Genomic DNA, 25,200 nt, shown 5'->3' with positions numbered 1-25,200 from the left:
AGAACTGCAGCATCCCCGAATTTTCCCGATATATAAATATATTTATTAATTTATTTATATTTGCTTGTAATATTTAATTTTATCGTCAACAATCCTATACAATTCTCTTATTTTGTATAAAAAATAATAAAAATCCATCTTGTAGCATTTAGGAGGGCGAAGGACGCTAGCAGCACTGTGTTTAGCACAGTGTCATATTGCTACGCACGCGAGTATATGCACGTCATAGTGAGATACGAGCTATTAGCATAATGCGGCACTGTCCGTCCCGCATTCCACTGTTGTTTATATGCAGTTTGCGCCAGTAGTAGAGTGTTCGTAGTGCTTATCGTGTTTACTCCATCTCTTTAAATTGGACATTACAATTAAAGACATAACATTTGTTATAGTTTTTATTTTAGAACATTATTGGGATTATGATAATGGTTTTATTTTTAAGTAATTTTCAATTATACCAAACTGTATAATTTTATCGATAATAAACAATATTTTTTCATGTTTAATTTTTTTTTTTTTAATTTTTACCACAATTTTGATATTTTATCCAAACACGTATACAATGTACTTCCAGTGTGTATGTATATTTCTAAAGTTGCAGCACCCCCACGATTTCAAGCCAGGAGCCGCCACTGCAAATGATAGATAATAAATGAAAAATTATGGGTGTAAGCGAAACATATTTGCAGAACATTAAATAGTGTAAAAGTTCAAGTTGAAATCAGAGAGTAGTACATCAAATAATTGGAGTGAAACAGAGAAGAGACAAACGGGAATGGGGGAAAATGGCGAGAAGTATAAACAAAGAAAGTACTATATTGATATTCAATGATTAAAAGTGTTAAAGATAACAGAATAATCAAAACACTTTCTGGTGACAGATATTAAGGATTTAGGTTAGGATTCCAGACTGAAGCCAGTATATTATGTCTATTAAATGCGTACATCGTCGGTGACGGCTTGCCATTTTTCTGAAAAAAAAGAAAAACGGAATTTCTGGGAAGAAAAAAACTCCATCGCCTTCTTATGAGACTAGTTTATTCCTCCTCAGTTGAAAAGTGCCGATAAATAATCTTCAAGCCTTAGATTGGATCTAAACATGAAGACAGATTTTTCCACCAAAAGGCCAGGATATGAATGCAATCAGTTTGAAGAAAACTGAAAACGGCATTTTGTTTAAGGAATGTTTGAGGTGAATTGTATGGAAGAAAATTCTCATAAAAATGATGAAAAGATAAGTGAAGAGCAACTGCAACTTCTACCCCACCAATTCACTCTTAACGAATATCTTGGAAAACTGGTCCAGAAATTACGATCCTCCAACCCCACTCCGCAACCAACTCCTGATATATACTATAGAGACTCAGTTGCAATCCTTTACATCGGCAGACTCTCGAGCAAAATCGCTAATCTCTTCAAATTTCGTGGTATCAGAGTGGCATGCAAACCAATTCTCGTCATCAATAGTCCCCTGTGCTCTCAAAAAAAAAAAAAAAGCCATTAAGCACTTCTACGAATATTTTGAGAATTTGAAGAATTCCTCGTTCCTGTGGCCTTTCTTAAATAGATCATATAGATGTTTATAGATAAAAAAAAAATCATTTGAAGTCGTCGCTCATAACAGAGAAAAAAGTTCAGGTTCATTCTATCACTCTTCCCACAGGCATCATGACATCGGTTGGAACAGTAGCTGTATGCCTTATCTAGAATTAGCCTTCCTCTTCCGTTAGATAAAAGGATCCGTCATGGTCATTTTTTTTTATTTCTCACGTCTCTCTCAAGGACTGACATTTCGAAATTCTTTATCACATCTCGCCATATGCCAGATTTCAGCTTTTCCGCTAATCATCTCCAAGCAATGGAAAGCAGATGAGTGATATCACCTTCCTCTGTCTCCAAGTGTTTCTATTATTTATGCCACGACGGTCCCTGCAAGCTTCGCTTGTTACTTACATTTTAGATTTGCTAGCTTATCATTTATATATTTTAACCTTTAAGAAGCTGCACGTAATTTGTGGTAAAACGTATTTGGTTTGTTGTTTATATCTTTATATATTAACGACCAAATAAAAACCTAGGTAGTTCTCTCAAAAAAACGATGGTTTACTTAACTTGTTTGTTGCATTTCGAACATACTTTGATAAAGGAGACAGTAGATGGGCAGAAACAGGAAAACAAAGCTTGTTAGAAAGGCAGCCGATGAGGTCCTCCGTAAATAATGCAAAAGTAAATACAGCAATCCCTCGATTAATGCGCCTAATGCGTTCTTTAAAACAGGCGCATTAATCGAAAACGCATTAATCGAATATAATAACCTATGGGAAAATGTATAATTCGTTCCTCGGATTTCTTTTTTGACCCTTAATTTTTTTTATGAAAGAATTAGGGTATGTTTCAGGCCCTAGTTAAAGGAAAACCATGAAGCTGAAAGACAGTAAAACATATTCCGAATATAAATTCATTATTCTGCTTCTTAACAAAGAATTGAGCTAACGTAGTTTGGTGGGCATTCTCTTTCTTTTTTTTTTTCATACAGCTGACGGTATGGCCCTATTGCCTCTTCTGCAAATTTTACTGCTCCTCGCTTCATCAGGGTCAGCCTCTAAGCATTGCTGCTTAAAAACTTCGATTGTACGAAAACTATTTTCAAATTGTTTCTGTGAAACCTCTTTGGGCTTGTCAGTGATTAAATTTTCTTCATATTCTTCAGGATCTTCCCGCTCTTCATCTGAATTTAGCAGGTCGGAATCACTCAATTCTTCATAACGAGATTTAATTAACTTAGATTCATTTGAAAAGCCTCTAACATCATTTGCACAATGTGGAAGCATGTGCTTCGAAACTGCTCGCATATTGCTAGAAGTAATTTCATTCGACTTTGCGACTTTATAAGCAGGCTGAGATTTCTCTGATTTGGCTAGAAAAGTCTTTTCGTTTCCAAAATAAAAAGCCGGTTTCATCGACATTAAATATGTGCTGATCACAATAGTCCCCTTCTTACACAATTTTCTTCAAAATCTCTGAATATCTCCTTATCCGCACTTGAAGCTTCGCCTGTGATTAGAACATTATTTCTAATCATAGGCTATTTCTCTTTTTGAAAAGCTCAAATCACCCAGCACTAACGTGGAATTCTTCTTTTCCATCATTGATAGCCCTTTTTTTTTCTTCTTCCAGGTTACAAACAGACTTTTGATTTAATAAGGTCAGTGCTTACCGGGATCCGTTTTTGGTTACAATCTTCGATCCATGTAAAAAAGAAGTCTCTCTAATTCAATCATTATAATACTTTAATTTTCAGTGCATTTTTGATGAACTTGAAGCAGCCTTACCTTTCTCTTTGTATTCAGCAGTTGATTCACCCATTTTTGTGTTCTTGTCCTGTCTTTGCTGTGGACTCGCCTTGTTCATTTTTCTTTATTATTTCAAATTTTTCTTCCAATCAGATTACTTTTCGAATCATTTTAACACTTCTATTTTTTGCTCCTAATTCTTTTACTCATGATTAAAGGTTAGCAAAATAATTTAAAATAAAATAGTAAAGAAAACAATAGCATGAGATATGGTCAGCAATCTGCTTTACATAGCATTTTGCTGATCAGATCACGACATAAATTTTGGTGGTAAATTTGGAACATAGTGTAGTATGCCATTAAAAAAATAACTTTGTAAAATGTTTGAAATCGGTAACTAAATTATTTCATCCTGATGAGTGATTTTTTAAAATAGTTAGCCATAAAAAATGTATAGATCGAAAATTTTAAAATCTGTAACATTTATTTTTAAGATGTATACAGGCGCACTAATCAAATTTGGGTATCGAAAAAAAATAGCGCACTAATCGAAATCGCACTAATCGGGGGCGCATTAATCGAGGAATTGCTGTAATCTATTTAAATACGGGATCTGTCAGAGATAAAACTGTCTCTAGGGCACAGCAGATAAAGTTACGAGAAGATGCCTTTCATGTTAATAGAAACAACAGCTTGTTGTTACTGCACCACAGAATACTGATGATCTAAGAACAAATCGTACAGTTAGTTCAAAGTCGAGAATCAAGCTCGCATACATTGCGGCGTTGGCTAATTTCATACAGCAAAGAATACGTTCCGTAAGTGAGACGTGGTTAACAGAGTACGGCATCGTAGCAGTTATAGATTATGCAGTTAAAGATAACAAAGGAGTTATATCCACTGAACATTGTAAAAGAAAAAAAAAAAGAAAAAACAGCAAAAATATCCTTGAAGGTAAAAAGCGAAAGTAAATAAAATCCGGATAGGATATTAGGTTAGGTGTTGTAAAGCTTGGCGGTCCATCACGAACATCTAAAATCTCAAAAGAATCAAAAATGGCTGAGTGAAAGAGCGAATACACCTTGGCCACACCCTCAGTCTCTCATCAATTTGAGAAAAATGCTAACTTGTCAGCTAGGGAATGTGCCATGGTGATTTGCTGTACTTTTTCTGTACTTTTCTCACACCCGTTTGCATATATTGTACACTTTTTTCATTCCGAAGAAATGTGTATTGATTTTATTCCGAGGATCTCAAATATGACGTATTTGCACAGTGAGAACAGTCTTCCTTTTTGCTTCAAAAGGTCCTATCTGTTTAGATCTCGACTCATCAGTTACTGATCTATAATTGTTAAAATGTCGTGTTCCTTTGCATTTGGAGATTATTTTGTATGCCATGTTTATAAGACTAAGATAATTTCATAACATAATTTGTTGCTGTAAAAAATTTTAACTGGATAATATAATTACATCAAAATTTAATAACTGGTACGCGACGACCGGTGATAACCAGCTGCAGCTCGCGAATGGTTGAGGATATATTGAAAATTATGACATTTTTAAAGTGAATATCACCTAAGAAAGGACAAGTTATGAGGAGGTGGTAAGAAGTCATAAGTCGTAATTAGGAGTAAGGGTATTCTTCTTAGAAAATCGGGTTTTTTATCCGCAAACTAGACAGAAGAACACACCACGAACATCCATGTTATCGTGGATTCAAACCAACACCAATTAGTTGAAGAGCCGGTATGCTATTCACTTTGCCAACCATATCGGCTATGTACATTCAGGAGATGTCGAGGATCGAACTCAAGATCAAACTATAGAGCTACACCGCCACTTAACGAAATGAAATATTCAACAAACCTGAAACTTTTTCTATATCGAATGATATTACCAGAAGATAAGGGATCCAAATCCGAGGTATCTAATTACCAAGCAGTCAGTGTGTCGGGAATAATAGTGAAGAACTGGAGAATTAGTCAAAGTTAGAATAAAAAATACGGATTGATAAAAAGAGGAATCTCTAGAAAAAGATAGCGTGTGTTAATTAGATTGCATTTTATAAATACAGTGACAACAGTACTGGATAATGATGAAGGTTATACTGATTTTTTTTTCAAAAGCATTTGATCGAGTTCCGCACTATAAATTGATATTTAAACTTATGGGGATGGGGATGGATGGACTGACACGGACTGGTGACAGGTAAACAGTAGATGTCAATGTATTGCATTTGGAGAAACAGTTGCTGAAGTGCGAGTTGGAAATACAGTCCCTCGTCTTAGAGTAGTGGGTCTTAACCTTTTTAGTGATTTTTAGATATTTTGAATCTAAAAATAAGTTCTCGCGCCCCCTTGAAAAAATGTGTTTCTATTTCTTTATTTAGGAAATTACATCTATGGCAAGATAATTTATTTATTGAAAAATAAACACATACATTTATATATACATACAAAACAATATCTCAATTTTTAATGGCTATGTTGTTGTTATTTATTCATAATAATACTTTTGAAGCGAGGCTCCTTTTTTGAAAGAGCCACGCGTAAGTCATCACTTGCATTTAAGCGATTTCTGGCTTTTGTTTTTATGTGCAAAATTGATGAAAATCCCATTTCACACAAGTAGGTGGGGAAAATGGTAAAAGTGTCTGCAATGCTGCTTTTGCCAGCTGTGGATAAGGTTCTAACTGTGTACACCAGAATTGTTCTAAGTCCAGTTTTTCAAATTCCATTTGAATACGTGCATTGGCTCGTATTTCAATAAGATCGTCTTTTATTAAATAGCTGTCTTCCATCGAATCTGGGTCAAAATTTAGAAACTTCTCTCGCACCCCTGGAAATACTTTCGCGCACCCCAAGGGGTGCACACACACACACACATACACACCCCAGGTTAAGAACCACTGTCTTAGAGGGACTGTTCTCGATCTCTAAGACGAGATTGAGAGCAAAACGTAGTGAGGGGGGGGGTTCCACAAGGTTTGTTCTGCGACCGCTGCTGTTTTATTTATATGTTGATTACATAGCAAAAACAAATTAAAACACATGTGTTTGCAGATGACTTTGATATGTCACATAAGCTGGCGCTGTAGAGAGATTAGGGACATGCTCTTCGTTATTCCCGTGTGTAAGGATTTACATTTTCGATCGACGATAATGGGTATTCGACTGCATTTGGACTATTGTACTAATACATTAGAAAATGTTCAAAAGCGAATAATGAGGTGGATTTCGGGATTATGGAATGTAACCCATGAAGATAGATTAAAGGGATTGGAATAGCAGATTTTTCAAATAAGTTTAAGATTACGATTGGAAATATTAACTCATAGATTCAAAGGAGCTTTTTAAACATTTGGAAAAAACCAGAGGTCATTTATGGAAGTTCGTATAATTTCGGTCAACAAGAGGCTGAGGAACAGTTTTTTTTTTTGCTTTCATTGATGTATCAGTGAGTGAGTTTGAAGAGGTGTTTAAAAAGGCATTGTGTGATCGAGACAAGTCATTCCTAAAAGTGATCGTTATCATTTTAGATTGATAAGCATCAAGTGTAAATAAATGACATGATATAAATAGACTGTTGATATACATGTATTTATAATGGGCCTCCTGCGATGAATCTTCAACAACTCCATGAAGTTGTCAATGCGACAACTCCATGAAGGAAATGAGATCAATAATAATTGGTCTCATTTCCTTCGTTTTTAATTGACTGAAGTCAGATACAGTCAAACTTGTGGAAATGAACGATACAGTATGGGATGTTCACTGACTTCAATCACTTGTTATTTTTAATGAAGATAAATAAAGAAACCTGAAATATTCTATATAATATTTCTCAATATCACAGTATTCTCAAGAACTGGATTACGTTTCAATGTTTTCCAGCTCTATTTTTAGTATGTGCATGAACTCTCCTCTCGACTTCCACACCTACACTCCTAATGTGCGATATATTTTACTCTTAGTGATACAGGTAAGATAAATGCAGCTTTTATTTTTTCAAAATTCTTACAAAAATTAATAATCCAACGATATGAATTAGTATTATCAAGAATATCATGTATTTACTAAAGAAAATTCATAAAAGCGGTCTGTACAAAAATATATTAGTTTGGTATATGTTTTGAAAATGTGCATTTAAACTAGATTTAAATTAAATTATAGATTCTATTTACAATCGATAAACGATATATTCTATTTATGGAAATCGGACGTGTGTTTGTTTGAGATGAAGGTTGTCCAAGATGTGGTTCGAAAGGCCAGGTGCACCCACGTTTGCCTAACTTCTAGTTGTCAGAAGGACTCTTGAGTTCATGTTTGTGTTTTTTATTTTTGGTGTTCTTGTTGCTCGAAATAATACTTCAAAATGGGCGAAAACTATAACTTAAGTCGTGAAATAATAGCTTCGTTGAGTTCATATAAAAGTATCCGATCTTATGGAGAAATATGGATGACGAATGCATCTTCACCCACATGCAGTACTGACCTGAACCATCCAGACTTGAATCTGTTTCCTAAGTTGAAAGAACTCTTCATTACCCTTAACTACCTCGTCTATGATAGGGAAGAGTTCGCTACCACTGACGAATTTTTTTGCTGAAGTGACCTCACGTATCAAACATACAAAAATCAACACAAAAAATTACCACTGAAGAGTTATCCAAACGTCGGGCAGAATGAAGATCATATGGTTTAACAACGATAACAAGAGTACAGTAGGCAGAACTGTTTGAAACATTCCTTCTAAAATACACATCATTTACCATAAAAAATAAAATAAAATATCACATAGCACAGCCTGAACTCCAGAATTTAGTTTCGCCATTTTTATACAACTCTTTCTCTCATTAATATTCTTAAACGAAATTCTGAGTTAATTTCGCTGAATTTCGTGTTCTAATTCTAATAACCTTTTCTAATTGCTCTGCACAACGAATTTTGACTTTATTGTTGATAGCATGAAAGAAATAAGCTGTTTCTTATAACCAAGAAACAGCTTATTCAACTCTTTTCAATACTCTTTAAACAGAATCTTGATTTCGATAATCGAGAGTTAATTTGTCATCATATTCCTCTTGTAATATTTTTCGCTATATATATATATATATATATATATATATATATATATATAAAAGCCGATGCACGAATAAAAGCAAACGCCAATTAGAGCCAATAACAAAAATTAACAAATACAGCAGTAATGGGAGAACTGTTTTATTATTATTATTTATTTATTATACATGCGGCATTTCTTAGAGATTGGCGGTGAAAACTATCCAGCCTGCGTCGAATTGATGAGATTATATTCAATATCGACTTCATTTCGTATCAATACAATTACAATACAAGAATCCAAGGACTCATCAAGGGATGGGGATTCTGTATCACACATCCCACTGTCAGCATTCTTTAATGCAACCGTCTACATATTACCTAATCCACAATCCACACTACACCATACACTACGCCAACTAATAGTATTTTAACGTTGTTGTTTAGCGTGTATTCTCTGGCCAAATTGGCTACATACGGGAAGAAAATCCCAAGTTTCAGGAAGGGAGAGAGAGAGAGAGAGAGAGAGAGAGAGAGAGAGAGAGAGAGAGAGAGAGATGGGTTAATTAATTCACGCTCCAGAAATTAAGGGGATAAAAATCCCTTGTTGTTTTATAGCCAGTAAGCGAAACTTAAGATCACGAACTACGATCTATCAGTTTCATGCCGAAAAACTATCGGCGTAGGCAATTCGAAGCAAAGGTGGAGCAAGCTCACTCACTATTCTTGATATTTTCTCACAATGTAAAACACAGCTCCTAGGAGATGTAATACTGTCATTACATTATGAGGAGAGGTCACTACCCAGACCGGTTTCAACCTTTTTTGAGGTCTCATCAGTGAGTAGGTAGACCTGGAAGATATCAAAGTCCTTATCCTTATAAGGACTGGCTTAAAGGGGCGAAGCAAGAATGCTTTTCATATTCCCCGTTATCTGAAGAGGACAGTGTAGGGATAAGGTGTTATTGAGCAATTAAAGCTCTGATCATGGCAGGAGGGTAACAGCAATAGCCGAGCCTCAGTTAGAACTTCATTGGCTACAGCATTGCCATCCATTACCCTCCAAGAGTATTGGATTGAATGAATCAATCACCGCATCTCCGAAGATATCAAAGCTTAGTGAAAAGAACTTACATACCTTCACTATACGAATGCCATAAAGGTGTATTAATATTTATAGTTAAGATAAAAAGCCAAACGGCTAGTTTTCTGGCAACCTTAATACAAGGGATTTTTATCCCCTTAATTTCTATTAAGGTTGCCAGAAAACTATCCGTTTGGCTTTTTATCTTAACTATAATTCACGCTCCATTGAAACAGCTATACAAATATTCCTCTTGTAATTACAAGATTGAAATTCAATTCTTTGCTAAATATTTCGCGTCAAATGCGAGAAAACTGCATATTATAACAGCAGAAAAATCTTAAACCACCCGAGACTGTAGTTATGAGTTCGGAATACAATTATACCATATTTTAATCTCATGTAAGTTTGCTGAGAATGTTAGTCCTATTTTCCCTTAGAGACTGGTGTCGTTAGTTGAAAATTAAGCCTATCTACCGTAGAATAAGCTTATCTTTAAAGGATCAAAGATAACTACAATTTTCTTTAAGAAGGATCATTACAAGGAAATCACAGAAACTAATAATAAAATGATATGCATACGCCCGTATCTATTTTTTAACGCATAAATAGCACCTTGCTCTAACATGACACTAATCGCATTTCGGTTATCTAGCTACGGGTCAAGGGCTGCCGTGGAATTTCCTGAAAGGTCTTTGTCCTTTCTGTTTAGCACACCTTAGGGTTAACTTGTTGGTCATTTTTATCTTCCCTTAAAAAGGTAGTTGGTTGTTGCAAGACATTTCTGGTGGGCGAGATAAATGACTTGATGTGGAATGCATTGATTGGGGGATAGTTATCTGAAATATAAACAAAAATACACTTCGCACAATAATTAATTTTCATACCTGCAGCTGCAGACAAATGTCCTTGTTGAAGTACTTAACGAATATTTTTACTTCCAAAGTAGTTAAATGCAGTTGAACAGCGCTTAATCAAAAGAAGGAATACAGAAATAATGTAAAGATATTAGCGTCATTTTAAGTTAACATATGATTTTTTTTATCTTCTTGTAGTTGCGTGAAAATACTTACAGAGATACAGAATGGGAAAATGCAAGAAAGAAAATTGACAAAACTATTTTATCACTAATGCTTAGAAGTGTAATCGTCAAATGATTCTTATTTTTATATTTTAGTTTAGACTAGTTTATATATATTTTTATATGTAAATATTGAATCCATTATTCTCATGTTAATTTATATTACCAAATCTTAGCTTATATCCATTTAAATTACAAACTCCGCGAACTTACTTATATTTAATGAATTCCACCTACGAAAGTTTAAGTAATCAAAGTGAAAAACGTCCCTATTTTTAACATCTAGTGTAGTTTATCCAACCTTTAGCTAATCCACTGAAGTAGTGCAGTATCGATTTATAGTAAGTAGATGAGCTAAGGTCATCTGAAAAATGCTCTAACGACAAAAGATGGAACGTGCATTTTTTTAAAGATATCTCAGGATGGTGAAGATAATCCATCGTTATCCTTGCCCGACAAAGATAACGATGGATTATCTTTATCATTTTTGCAATGATGCATATCCTGAGCTTCAACTTCATCCCAAATCCTCATCTATTTTACTTCCTTCAGTATAGTTTCACCAATAGAATTAACCTTACACTTGACTAAATCAAATCTTCCCGAGGAACTAGTACATCAATAGCAGTCCCAAATCTATCACCAATCTTTATATTATCTACAAACTGCTCAATACCTCCCTTCGATCCACTACAGTATCGTTGACAATAAAGCTTGAGTAATAATATCACTAGTATTTCAACTCCTGTTGTAACTCCTTCCTCGTAGATACTGCTTTTTCCTAACACTTTGATATATCTCAAATAACTAATAATCAAGTCGGTTAACTAACTCACATTTAAATACATTCGTTGTAACTTAAATAACAACTTGTTATAAGAATACCTGTCAGATACACTTACAAAATTTGGAAACCAGAGGGAAATGGATTTGCCTCATTCATCACCCTTTTTGTTTTCTTGTAAAATCTCTCCAGATTGCTAAATCAAGACTGCTCTTTAACAGATCTATATTTGCTAAGAAGACTTGCTAATGTCCACAAATGCTCAGTATTCTAAATGCATCTTGTTGTACTAAAGATTTAATGAAGCAATGTTTCTCCCTGATAATGAACTTCTTTATATGCTCTATTTCCACAGACATTCTGTGCAATTTATTAGGATACGTTAGTGTAAAATATATAACCTAAATTAATTTTGAGGGTTATATATATTTTCCTAACTTGTCTCTTGAGTTAAACCATAGCCAAAGCTGTCAGTTTCACGTGGAGCTTTGAGAGGAAGACTTACGAGTTACCATGAATATATATGACAGAGATTCAAATCACGTGAAACAGTTGTTTACCAACGTTCTTGTTGTACTAGATGCATTAAATTAATTTAGCAATGTAGTTGGAAAATACTGAATAGTCACGTTCTTAACTTATGATAAAGACCCCATAAAACTCTATACGAAAGGGAAGTTGTCCAGTACATGCACTTGCTCGCATTTCACACTCAGCAGAGTCTCCTTCAAATAATAAATCATCAACGCAGTTCATATCTATTGCTCACAACATAAAACTTATAATAAAATTTTGGTTTTTTTTTTCTTTTTGAGTTTTTAAGCAATTCTCATCCATTATCATTTATTAAGAGAGAAAGAGAGAGAGAGAGATTAATTTAATTAAAAGTATGATAAGGACTTTTTTTTCGGTTAGCGCGCATTTCTGTGATCAATCTTGACATACCTAAAATTTAAAGTAGTTCCGTGCAGTTTTACGCTTATACCACACCGTATCATGAATGCTTTATACATTTATTCATTTTATATGTGAAAAATTATACTTTTTTCCACCTATGAAAGATTGATTAATTTAAACACATTTGATACCATGAATGGATCATGAACTAAAATAATCCTGGAACCCTCTTACATGAGACCAAACATCGTATTTGTTTTTTCAAGCCTCTATAGGTCCAATGAGCAGAGAAATAGTAAAGACACTATCGAGTTACCCCTCCCCCATGTCAACCATATACAATACTTAAAATTTTTAAAATGCATACTTACGTATTACACCGACGCTAGTAGAGATGCGCACTGATTACCTGCCATCCTTATTATTGCTTTCATTACTCAATGTTTGATTAAAGTTCTAGCAGATATCGTTTTTGCACATTAATATGTAAAAAATGCTTCGTTATCCATATACATTTATCTTCATTGAATAGTTATAGCTATGATTTTCAATACTCTAACCAGACAAATATCTTTCTTTCACAGGTCCAGCTGAATCGCTTCAAAATCAAGTTGACCTTAAGAAACGACCAGCCAGATGCTTCTGATCAAGTTTCTTCCCCATACGCTGATGAGCAGGAAGGTGACGAACTTCTAGATGATCAAGATCCTCTCATCTCTATTGATCCTGCCCGAGTGGTGTATGAGAAAACGACTCTCACCAGTGAGGTAACATTGCACGTGGGACGCCGTAAATCAGTCCGAACTCTGACCATAACAACGACAGTCCCTCGTACCTTTCGACATTCAGCTTATCTGTCAAACGGACTACAGGAACCAAAGGATATTGCAGCAGCCTACAATGCCATAGTAGCGACAGCGCCACCCGAGGTCGATCTAAATAACGTCGTAGTAACAAAGACATTCACGACAACGGAACGAATGATGCGAACCTCGGTCGTTCCAGTGTTGGATGGTCCCTCGACCACTTTCCACACGGTCACAGAAAGTTTCTTTATCCTGAAAATTATCACGGCTTATAAGACCATGCCTCCTGGTGACGTCACTCTTCTTAGCGACGAGAGCGAACGTGCAAGTCAAGAAGAAGCCGCTGCAACCGCATTGCTTCAGGGAGCTATTCCATTGCCACCGTCCCCTCACCAGCACCTCTCTCAAACCCCACAGCCTACTCCACCGCTACTGCAAGCAACGAGCAATCCTGGAAATATCCCTCTCGACCTTTCTAATCCCCTAATTTCTTTGGGGGCGGCATTGCAAAATCCATTGGCTGCTGTGTATTTGGGACTTCAACAACTCAACCTTCAGGTGACGACATACTCGACAGTGACCAGGACATCTACTTACGTCACCACAGACACTGTATACAGTACGAAAGTGGTCAGTTTCTACGATGGCCGTGCCACGAGGTCACGGACGCTGTCGGAATCGGTGTCGACTACGGAAACTACCTTAACTTCGTACATAACCAAGGTAGAGCCGTACTTAAACACACAGGCCCTTCAACAACAACACCAGCTGCAACAACTCATTGGAACCCAAATCCCTCAACCCCTTCTTCAAGCCCCACAACATTTCTCGACAGTGACATCCACATACACTACAGTAACAACGGCAACAAGCCTTAGCACGCGAGTGTATACGTTAATCTATAACGCCTTTAGTACTAAGTACCGTACCGTTACCAGTACTAGCTTGTATGATACCACCATCACCACTTACAACACTAAAGAGATCCCGATAACCCTTAGTGCAGCTCCAGGTGGCTTCCCTTATTATGGCTAATCAGGGAACGAATAAGCCAATTTATTTAACTCAGGAACATAGCTAGCAGGAAATACAACATACTGCGAAAGGCCCTGCCGAAGAAACAAATGAAATAAAGGTTTCGGCACATTATGGCCATGTTGGTATGCCCGATGTAAATTTTAGGGACCACGTGTGATAATCTTACTGTGGAATCTAAGGGCATCTTTGTGATAACCGAAAAATGCTGACTGTGCAAATTAGTCTTGCTGAGCGAGGCGCGAGATTTCAGTTCACCATCCAGTGACTAATGCGTCAAACACCAATTTTTATTTCGGATTATGAAGGCAGTCACAGAGTATCAGCGATCCAACTCTCTCTCTCTCTCTCTCTCTCTCTCTCTCTCTCTCTCTCTCCTCTCTCTCTCTCTCTCTCTCTCTCTCTCTCTCTCAAACCAAAGAAAAAAAATCTAATATCATTTGCAATTCATCACCATTCCGTCCGCTTATTAAACTACCCTTCTCTCTCTATTATATATGTGTTTGTCAGCAGTCAACAGTCCACGCTAGGACTTTAATATATGTGATATGTGACCTACTTTTGCGATCTGCCTGCAAATAGTTCTGTTTGTAAATTCCTGACCACTGTTTTATATATATGTAAACTATTCTTTCACTATCTCCTCTAAAATAATATATCATAATATTTATCTTTTTACTTTACTTCCTTTTGATTTCGTTGAAGGAATTAGGTAAGAATTATTAGACAAAAATTAGAGCATGAGCGGGTCTCTGCATAATTAAAATAAATAAATAAATAAATAAAAAACTTTCACATTTGGCTTCGGATATCAGACTCTATAAAATCCGCAGCTTTATCATACGAATACGACTATAATTCAATCTTTGTAATGCTTTTGTAAGTAACCATGACAGTTCTTAAGTTATATTCCACATTAAAGTTTTTTGATTTCACAGGATAAAATAATTGTATATTCATATAAATTGTCACTGTGACTAACAAATCTACCAAAATTTCATTTAATTAAAACTTAATAGGAAATAAAAGATTAAAATAAGTAGATCAGTGGCCGCCAACTTCGTGCATGCGCAAAAGTCATAGCATGTATGTTGCTCTCAAAATCGTCTGCTTAGTTGCTGTTTTTTTTTTTTTTTTTCAGTGGGGGAGTAGAGGGGGAAATACATACTGTATTTCAATTAATACGAATTATTTACAAAATAATATATAAAAAGAATTGTAAATTATTATCCTTGTTTTCATAAATAAAACTAATGAATGATAACACTGCAATCATATGGCGTATATGCTTGGATTACAAACTGATATCATTAATATATATATTTATCGTTCGCCAACTAACCATGATAGTATGACTAACAAATTACTATTGAGAAGTTTGTTCGGAAGTTTTCTAATGCTGTAAGATTTATTTCAAAGCAAGTTTCACGCTAATAATATTTTTTATGTTCTCGTTATCCAAATAAGTGCATTATTATTTTTATAAATACGATTTTGGACTTTTGAGTAGGTCCATAAGCAAACGACACGTTACCGCATAGTGCATATAACATGTACAGTTGATAAACTAGTAATTTTATCTTATTAAAAATGGTTGGCGACCACTGCGTAAGGTGCTAAAAAGTGCAGCAGCAGAGGTAAGGTTTATATTCTATCTTGTTAATCACTTCCTTCTTTTTTTTTTTTTTATCCGAGTTCATAGAATGGTAATGGAAAGCGAACATTTTACAATAATATTTCCATATAACTAAGAAATTGATATTTATGCAATTTTACATAATTTTGAAATAGCTATGATTGCTAAGTTGCAGACACCTAACTTCAACTTAGCTTAATAAAGCATCCATCTGCGGAAATCATTGTAACATAAACATTAATTAATGCTTCGCACTCAAAATGCATCGCTCACAATATAATACATAAAATTCTGTTGTCTGATATTTTTCAAGGCTGCCATAATCTACGTGAAGACCAATTTATATGTGTGCGCAATTTGATGAAGTCCATGAATGCCAACGATGTTACAAAGTTTTTTTGTTGTTGTTGTTGTTGTTTGTTTGTTTGTTACCTCCCGACTCAAAGTAGTTAATGTGCAAGAAAACAAACTTGTTTCACAAAGATTCTAGTTCCTTTGATTGTGGAAGTAACTTAACTGTATTTCAAAGGTGTGTGGATTAGAAACAACAAAAATGGCAATATACCAGGCTGATGTAATCAATAAGCAATCGACTGGTGAGTTACGGAATTAATTTGCAGCTATCTCCAGTGATTTCCCCAATGTCAACTCTGCCTTTGTATTTCAGTTTGTATATAAAATAAACTTTTTTTGCCATCATGCCGCTCGTGTGGTGAAATTATTTAATAATAATAATATAATTTAATAATGGAAAATAAAATTACATGTCATTATTATTTGAAAGTAACTTAAAATATCCAACATTTTTTTTCTTTTAATGTTCATAACTAAAATAGCAACAACACATTGGAGTTATTGTGAGTGTTCACTTCTGGCCACTAAATAGAATGCGTAGCTACAAACCACTTCCGGTTGTTTTCGTTGACTTTCTGCTAGACAATATGCCTTAATTGCTCAAAACATAGTGATGAACTGCGCATGACTGGTCTAGGCGCAATTTCATTTACATTTTCTTGTGTGTCATATTTGTCATTATCAGTATAAATAAATAGTCCCCGCACAATGAATGTAATTTTAATATATCTTTTAAATCATTGAATTAAGTTTTTATTTTATTTAACATTATCTTAAACCAGTTCTATTTTTATACTAAGAAGTTTTACATGGTAATTACATTTTTGATTTTGTGCACAATTTCAACTTATTTATTTTGGGCACATTTAAATAAACTGGTATATCATAGTGGTTTAATTTTTTGTTTATATAGTTTTCGTTCATCTGCGCAATCCCAATTGAACGATCATCTTACGTGATTGAATGATTTCGAAAATTAGTTACAGGTTTTCACACATCCACCGTAACTGTCAACAGAAAGAAAATGCGAGTGACCACAGGAATATGAGTGGAATAGAAAGTTGTGCTCCATGACTAGTAAAGTTACATAGATCTGTGTTGCAGTAACAGTTTATTTCATGCAAGTTATCATTAATCGTATTATCTTTGCACAAGCGATCAGTGACAAGGATGTCTTTTGTTGAGCATCCCAATACGAATGTCATCATAGTACCTAGAAATAGCAAATAAATAAAAAATAAATAAATAAAAAACAACCATTCTGTATAAACTCTATTATATTATACATATTATACATTGTATAACATATACAATATGTTATACAATAGCATATTATATAACATTGACGATTAGATCAAGTTGGATCCACAATGATATGATTGGACATTGCAAAGGCATTTGGGAAGAAACCGCATAAAGTGTGACAATTTCGAAGATTGGTAAAATATCCCATCATTGGCACCCTTCTGACACTGACATTTTTGGCAAATGCCGAAACGTTCCTACAAGTCTGCTGATACAAATGGGGATGATACAAAGCTGATGGGATGACAAGGGTAATAGGATAGCAGACTTATCGAAGAGAAAGGTATGATGGAACAGAATCAAAGAGTAGACTATTTGTCTAGTCATGTGTGGCACATGTCTAGCGAAATAGAGTAGTGTACCCTTCCACGATGAGTCCTTCGACTCCCTGGAGGTATCACGTAATAATAATAATAATAATAATAATAATAATAATAATAATAATAATAATAATAATAATAATAATAATAATAATAATAATAATGTCTAGTCATGCTCCATACGTCTTTGTTGCTTGCTTCACTGCTATTTAATGTCTACATTATTATTATTTAACAAACGAACCTCACAGAATTTACCATTTCCTTAGCTTCATTTTATGCAATAATTTATGCCCACACATATTAACAATTAAAAATAAATATGAAGAAATATGAAGCCTGTGTAGCTCAGTGGATGTGGCGTTTGCATACCACAGCGCTTAGCCGCACGAAGGAAGATTTGGTTTCGAGTCTAGTCGGTGAGTAGAGGAAATTTTCCTAACCCTTTCTTCGACCGGTTCCCGAGTTATTCTACATTCTGTTTGTCGCTTTTTAATACTATGTTCTAATTCTTACAGTAATTAGTACTTTATCGTGTTGGTTGTTTCAGCTAACAAATTATTAGCGGTAATAAATGTGTACCAGCTAAAAAGACAAAAAAATTGCTTAAATTGATAATAAAAGCTTTATCACCGTAAAAATGCATTACTATTGATACTCTTTGACTAATATATCTTTTTAAGATTTCTTCGATTAACTTCCTCAATCAATAATTAAATAATATCAGATAAAAAAATGCAGTGGGATTCATAAAAAAGCAAAATTTTTTAAAATGTGATCATTTAAGAAATTGTACCATTCACTTCACACGGTACAACACTTCAGGATTACATTTTGTAAAAGAACATGTTGGAACGTTATCAGAGATGAATAAAAAATTTGAAAAAAATCCAGTACCTCCTGGAATCAAGTGTTATTGAAAGAGATGCATAGAGTATGAAGCAATCTAACAAGTATAATATCCGTCACACCAGTGTCCCAAAGGAATTCAATATCTGCGCACTCAGCATTTCATCCAACAACGACTTCGATCATCAATCATTCTCCCATCAATCATTCTCCCAACTTGAAGGTGATATATGCTATTTGTCTATTATGGTAAATAAGGAAGGTAATAGTAAATAAAAGGGATTCAAAGATCCTGCAGGATGACCTAAATAAACTGACATTGTGGAAAAAGTTTAATATTACAAAGTTTAAAGACATGCACTTTAGGCTGAAAAGATTGCGAGCCAAATATTAAACTGGGAAGATTGAAATACTAGACATTTAAAACGTCAGGAATTTGATAACAATAGTGAATAGGGAGTTATAGTTGTATTTAATTCAATTAGTAATTAAGATAACTTAATTAAAGATATCTTAACATATGTCAAACAGTTAGTATTAATAATATGAAAGGAAATCTCATTATAATGACGATTTTAACAGCTACCCTCGAAGCTACTTGGAATTTTTTTAATGTACCATAGTATTTAGTTGACAGTTCATTTACAATTAATCGTATCGCATAATACAATTTCTAAGATGTAATATCTATATCATTTTTTATAAATTTATAAAAAATTATAAAAATTATGCCATACATCATGCGTCACGATTAAATAATAAAAAGTAACGATTATTTATTATTGTTCTTATTATTAACATATCTTAGAACAGCGATCGGCAACTCCTTAAGGAAGAAGAGCCATTTGACTGTTCTTATCGATATCTTTCGCAAGCTAATTTGTTAATTCCTTTTACTTTTGAGTTTTAATTTATTTTTACAAATTTTAATACTTTTTATTATATTTTTTTTATTATTTTTGAGATTTGTTATTCTTGTGTAGCTCAGTGGACGTTACATTTGCATCCAGAGTGCTAGTCTACCCGAAGAAAGACTTTAGTTCGATTCTAGTTGCCGACTCGAGGAACTTTTTCTAAGCCTTTCTTCGACCGGTTTGCGAGTTAGTCGATTTCTAGTCTATGCCAGAGATCGACTAACTTAAGTCTGATAGATGTGATATTGTTTAGCAATCGGAAGTATTGAATCTAATTGAGGAAAGCATATTTACATAAAAAAGTCAAATAACGTCTTTAATTCCCAAATAGACAGTAGGCGAGACCGTTTTAGTCCTATCTAACTTTCGGAGACTGAAGAGACAGTCCAATTTCCACCAGTAGCCAATCAGAGATAGCTTGTCCAAGACTATCACTAATTATACATGGCATCTGGCGAAGAGAAGCAGCTGGCAAGTGCCGCCATCTTCGTGGTCCATAATCCTAACACTATGTTTACTGTCTGAACATAGTGTGGGTTCTACAATCGATTTTCTTCAGTTTACAGTACGAAAAACCCGCTTGCCGTGCTAGGTATCGATAACCCTAGAACTTGTCGAAAAACGGCTTAGTATAAGTTCCTGTAGTTGGTAACTTTGACCTGAACTTATAAACCTTCAGGCAGGCTGGCGCCATAGACGGTACACATCACTTCCACTGAGTTACACAAGCACCATTTAGTATTTACTTATGAATTATAGATAAAAATTATTTATTTATTTATTTACTTCATTTTTTTATTTTATTTTTATTTATTTCATAAGCCTGTGTAGCTTAGTGGAAGTGGTGTGTGCAATTTATGGCGCTAGGCCACCCGAAGAAAGAGCGTCGTGAGTTCTGTTCTAGTCACCGACAAGAGGGATTTTTTTCGACCGGTTCCCGCGCTAGTCGATCTCTGGCATGGGCAACCGCATTTTTATCCGGAAACGCGGGTTTTTCGTCCCGTAAACTCAAGAAAATCGACCGTAAGTGTTCACACAATTTTCAGACAATAAAAACATTGTGTTAAGATTAGGGACTGCGAGATGGCGGCACTTCTCAGCCGCCTCTCTTCACCGGAGACCATTTATAATTAGTGGTAGTTTTGGGCCAGCTATCTCTGATTGGCCACCACTGATGAAGATTGAAGTTTCCCCCCCCCAGTCTCCAAAAGTTAGATAGGGCTGAAACGGCCTCGCCTACTCCCTATACAGGAATAAAAGGCTTATTTTTATATATTTATTTATTATTCTCTTTTTCTTTGATTTTGAATTTTCCAATTCCATTTTTTGAACTCAAAGCTAAAATTATTAGCAAATGAGCTGTTTTACAATATGATTAATTTGAGATTAAATATTTTCCATTATATACGATACCACTACAATAAGTATTGTTTACATTGTATGGAAAGGAGTTAACAAAGTATGAAGTTTTCATATTTTCAAAATGTAAATGAAATATTTTCTGTTAAATTATTTAAAACAAATCATTCACCTTCCTCGATTATATCGTGAGCGTTAATCCCACAAGCTGCTTGAAGGATATCCAATAATTACACTACTCTACTGGCTAGGCACTCTAGTGTGAATATAACATATTTCATTATAAGAATACGGATGAGAATTAATAAGAACTTGGAGAGCATCTCTGTTTTATTTTTTATAATCATTTCTATACATAAGTGGTCGTAAAAACTATAACACAACCAGGGCCGGATTTAGACTTGCTGAGACCCTAAGCTATACATCCCCTACTGTTTTAAATTACATCAGCTGGTCTCAGAAAAATTTTAAATATATATGCTTTTTAATATATGAAAATATATTGTCTTTTAATTTTTATTAAAAAAATAATAAAGTATGCGTTTACAAAATCACAGAAATAATTATATAATTAAAGAGTTTTAAAAACGACAAATAAGGCTAAAAAAAGAAGACAAAATATCTCAATCACTTTTATAATGCGCCAAAATTATTTTAATGTTATATTTTTTATACTTAACATTATTTAGAAATTATCATCGTGATATGTCTGACTTCATTTGAGTGATTTTTCTACGAATATTTTATTATCAATTTTTATATTTTTGTTTTTTTATTTGAGACCCCGGCAGATTGCGAGGCCCTAAGCTGTAGCTTTTTTAGCTTATACGTGAATCCGGCACTGATTACACAACAATGAACCAGCGGTCGACTCTGTGTGTGTGTGTGTGTGTGTGTGTGTGTGTGTGTGTGTGTGTGTGTGTGTGTGTGTGTGTGTGTGTGTGTGTGTGTGTGTGTGTGTGTGTGTGTGTGTGTGTGTGTGTGTGTGTACGCGCGCAAAAGGTCGAACAGAAAGAATGAACCTATTGAGGATTCTTGAATAGACTCTAGTTGAAACCTATGGCGAAAGCGAACAAGACTCCCCAAAGAGTACAGGAAGATAGAATGAAAGAATCCTTCAGATTATATTCTTTAAAGTAGCCTTCCTTACAGTGGGTTTTTTTTTTTTTTTCAGTCTCTGAACCAACTGAATTGTGCAGTTTTGAACAGCAGCTGCTCGTGTTTTTACATGCTTACAGGAAAGCTGAGAAGCAATGTAGGATAGCTAAGTGGAGAGTAGTGCCCATGATAATTACCTATAGAAAGTAAAAACAAAACGCCCATGAGATAGTGATTGGAGTGAGAGAGGAGATCAAGAATTTTTATGAACGATTTTGATGTATGCATCAACCCAAAATGTATTTTGGGTTGATGAGTATTTGAGAAGAGTATTTTGAGTTTGGGTAGATTTGGAATTTATATCGCACATGTGAGACGTCGTTTCCAGAACGGAAGAGTAGACACACACCGTTGAAGGCTATAAAGGCTAATAGAATGACTTTTTTTTTTTTTTTTGTCAAGAAACACTACAAGAAGAAACTCGCTATTTGAATATTATTAAAGTGAGGGAGACGAAGAGAGAGAGATCTTTCTTATGAGAAATAAAACATCACTGTATGTAGGTAACATGGAGGTCACTAAATTGTCCTCACGCTGAAGAGGAGCGAAGCAATCAAAGTTTAAGACATTGGTTATGTAAGTTGGGATGATTTGTCGAATGAAGGTCAAGAATGGATTGCACTACAGTTACTCATCTCATCTTCCTTTTTCCCTCTTTTACCTTGCGGTGTCGAGGGTTTATTAATCATCGGACCTCAAGCCGTTCACCGGATAAGGTGGTCAGCCCTACGCCCCGGTGTATCTTATGTCAGCAGTGTTGTGTTCTCAAGACCCGTTTGCCTGCTTTGCGGGATGAAAAACCCCAGGATAAAATGGGGAAAAAACCCTACTGTCCACGCCCAAGACCGGTTAATTTGGCAATGGCTGAGGAAGATCCTTGAGCTCCTCACGTCGTTGACGGGAATCGAACCTAGGACACTCCTTCCCAAAGCATATGGTTGCGAAGCACAAAGCCACTAGGCTAACCGAGTGGACTGGATTGCACTATTGTCAGAAAAATTAATTCTCATCTCAATCATCTCATGAATAGGATTTGTGTGCGGTGCAGATATCATTGATGCATAGGATGAGGAGTGTGAATGAAAGCACAGACCCTTGAGATGCCCCGACATTGATGGAGAAATAAAGCGAGGCACCATCCACAATAGCAAGCATCAAACGATCAGAGGAAACTAATGACTCATTTGCAAAGTGCTGTCTGTAAGGACCGTCTCTAGAATTGTCAAGAGAGATCATATGAGTGTTGTTTTTTTTTAATATTTTGCATGACCTATGTTGAAAGGTTGGTGAGGTAGGCCAGGAGATCTGTATAGTTCGATTGGAAGACCACTAATTGATTGGCAGACCTCCTGGTGGTGAATAACCAGTTGTTATGGGGATTCTGATAAAGACAACAAATCAATGTTACAAAGTTTAGTAAGGAAATTTTGGGCAGGTCATTCATAAAGTGGAGATTCTAGATTAGGCATCGGACGAAACACAGCCGCCTGATTTACGCTCACGCGTACACCTTACGCTTTTTACCGTGTAGGCATTCGGAACCGAAATCCTACGGAATAGGTCGGTTACTCCTTATTCCTGAAAGTATCCTATGCCGGATCTGCTTGCGGGAGGAAAAATCCCAGATAAAGTGGGGAGAAAAACCCTGCTGTCCACGTCCAAAACCGGCTAACTTAGCTATGGCTGAAAAAGATCCTTAAGCTCCTCGCGTTGACGACAGGAATCAAACCCAGGACACTCGTTTCGAAGCGCATAGCCACTAGGCTAATCGCGCGGACACGAGACACATATACCTCTGTTTTTACGGGAGAATAATTGAGATGTGTAGTTTGGTGAACAATAAGGTGAAGAGACCCACGAATTTTGGTGAAGTTGATGTGGAAGTACACTTTAGTCAAAATATTATGACCAATATCCTAAGCTCAGTCCATGCTGTTGCTGCTAGAACTGCCGCTACGCAGCTTGTCATGGACTCTGTAAGATCTTTGAACATTGCAGCTATTCTGTACCATTTTATCACGATTGTTTCCAGTAGATCTAAAAGTGTTCGGAGTGGAGGATTCAAATGACGGATCTCTCGATTCAAGCAACTGCAGATATGTTCTATGGAATTTGAATTCGGTTGCTATGGTAACCCCTGAAAGTAGCCGTGATGTACTGCGACCCACTCTCAAATCATACTGGCAACATGGCATAGCGTATTATCTTCATGGAACACATCTGTTTTCACCTGGGAAGTCGGTCATCATGAAGAGCTGCAGGGCACCTGATCAGTCACAATGAATAGCCACTGTACTTCGTAGCATTCAGAGTAGTGAGGTCTACAGGTATCAGAGCTCCAAGAGATTCCCAGAAAAACATTCCCATACCAGATTCCTCTCTCTCTAGGTCCTCGCTTAGAGACCCTACGGCGTGATGAAAATGTGGCTCGAAGAGCATGTCGTGTGTCCCCACGGCCGCCTAATTCGCCTGATTTGAATCCCATCGAACAGTTGTAAGATCATGTAGCATCTTTCCCCAGTGCCTCGATCGGTCGCTGATCTCCGACATGTTATTCTGTATAGTTGGCCCATAATACTTCAAACATACCTTCCAGGATCTAGTGAAGTCAATCATTGCCAAGACGTGTGCAACGGTTGTCTCGGACAAAGTAAGCCAAACACGGTACTTGGTACGTGGTCGTAACATCTTGGCTCATGACTCTATGTAGTCAGAACTTCTTTTGTCCATTAATTTATTGAACTCAATTTGAGTACTACTTTGCCGTTTGTGTATATCGTATTTGTCTTATTTTTATATTTTTTTGTCTTTAATTTTTCGGCTACGCAATTTTATTCTCATAAATTTGTAAAATGTTCAGAGCATCTTGTTATCTATCGTAATCAGTTATTGAAAAATAGGCAAAAGCATATCGGTGAATTCTTGTCAGAAATGCCTATCATGAACGAAATTTATGACCAATTCGTTAATTTTATTTAAAGGATTAGGCGGCATTATTTTAGACCTAACGTTCTGGAATGTGATAAATAGACTGCATCCATCTTTTATCATCGTCCCAGTTCGTTCATTTTTCCTTTGTGAAAAAACAGAAAATAAAACAGTGGTCCTAATTCTAACTGGTATTTCTTTTACATATGTTTATAAAATATATAATGATATAAAATATGTTTGATATATTTTACATCATGGAAGTTTCTTCCGTGAGGGGAGAAAGCTTCCATGATGCCCAAATACGTTTTGTAATTTGATTTTGCATATTTACCTTA

At 35.4% G+C, this 25,200-nt stretch overlaps 2 protein-coding genes across 3 annotated transcripts in view; one reads left to right on the top strand and one right to left on the bottom strand.

The window, feature by feature from the left end:
• LOC150105821 (uncharacterized) overlaps nucleotides 1–14,039 on the top strand; it is a 104,281-nt gene extending 90,242 nt beyond the window's left edge. Inside the window, exon 3 of the mRNA XM_090394570.1 lies at nucleotides 12,783–14,039. Within this exon, the coding sequence (XP_090250696.1) occupies nucleotides 12,783–14,039 (1,257 nt within the window). The remainder of the gene's footprint in view (nucleotides 1–12,782) is intronic.
• A 2,695-nt stretch (nucleotides 14,040–16,734) lies between these two features.
• The window catches only part of LOC150105820 (uncharacterized), a 39,552-nt gene continuing 31,086 nt past the window's right edge, over nucleotides 16,735–25,200 (bottom strand). For both annotated transcript variants that reach the window (XM_090393607.1, XM_090393608.1), the window contains exon 4: nucleotides 16,735–17,242. In XM_090393607.1, coding sequence (XP_090249733.1) covers nucleotides 17,040–17,242 — 203 coding nt within the window. In that variant the 3' untranslated portion in view covers nucleotides 16,735–17,039. The remainder of the gene's footprint in view (nucleotides 17,243–25,200) is intronic.

This window comes from Typopeltis vanoorti, chromosome 6 (assembly GCF_054136105.1).
Source record: "Typopeltis vanoorti isolate ZY-2024b chromosome 6, IOZ_Tvanoo_1.0, whole genome shotgun sequence".
In the NCBI taxonomy this organism is placed as follows: Eukaryota; Metazoa; Arthropoda; class Arachnida; order Uropygi; family Thelyphonidae; genus Typopeltis; species Typopeltis vanoorti.
This window is presented reverse-complemented; position numbering and strand designations above follow the sequence as displayed.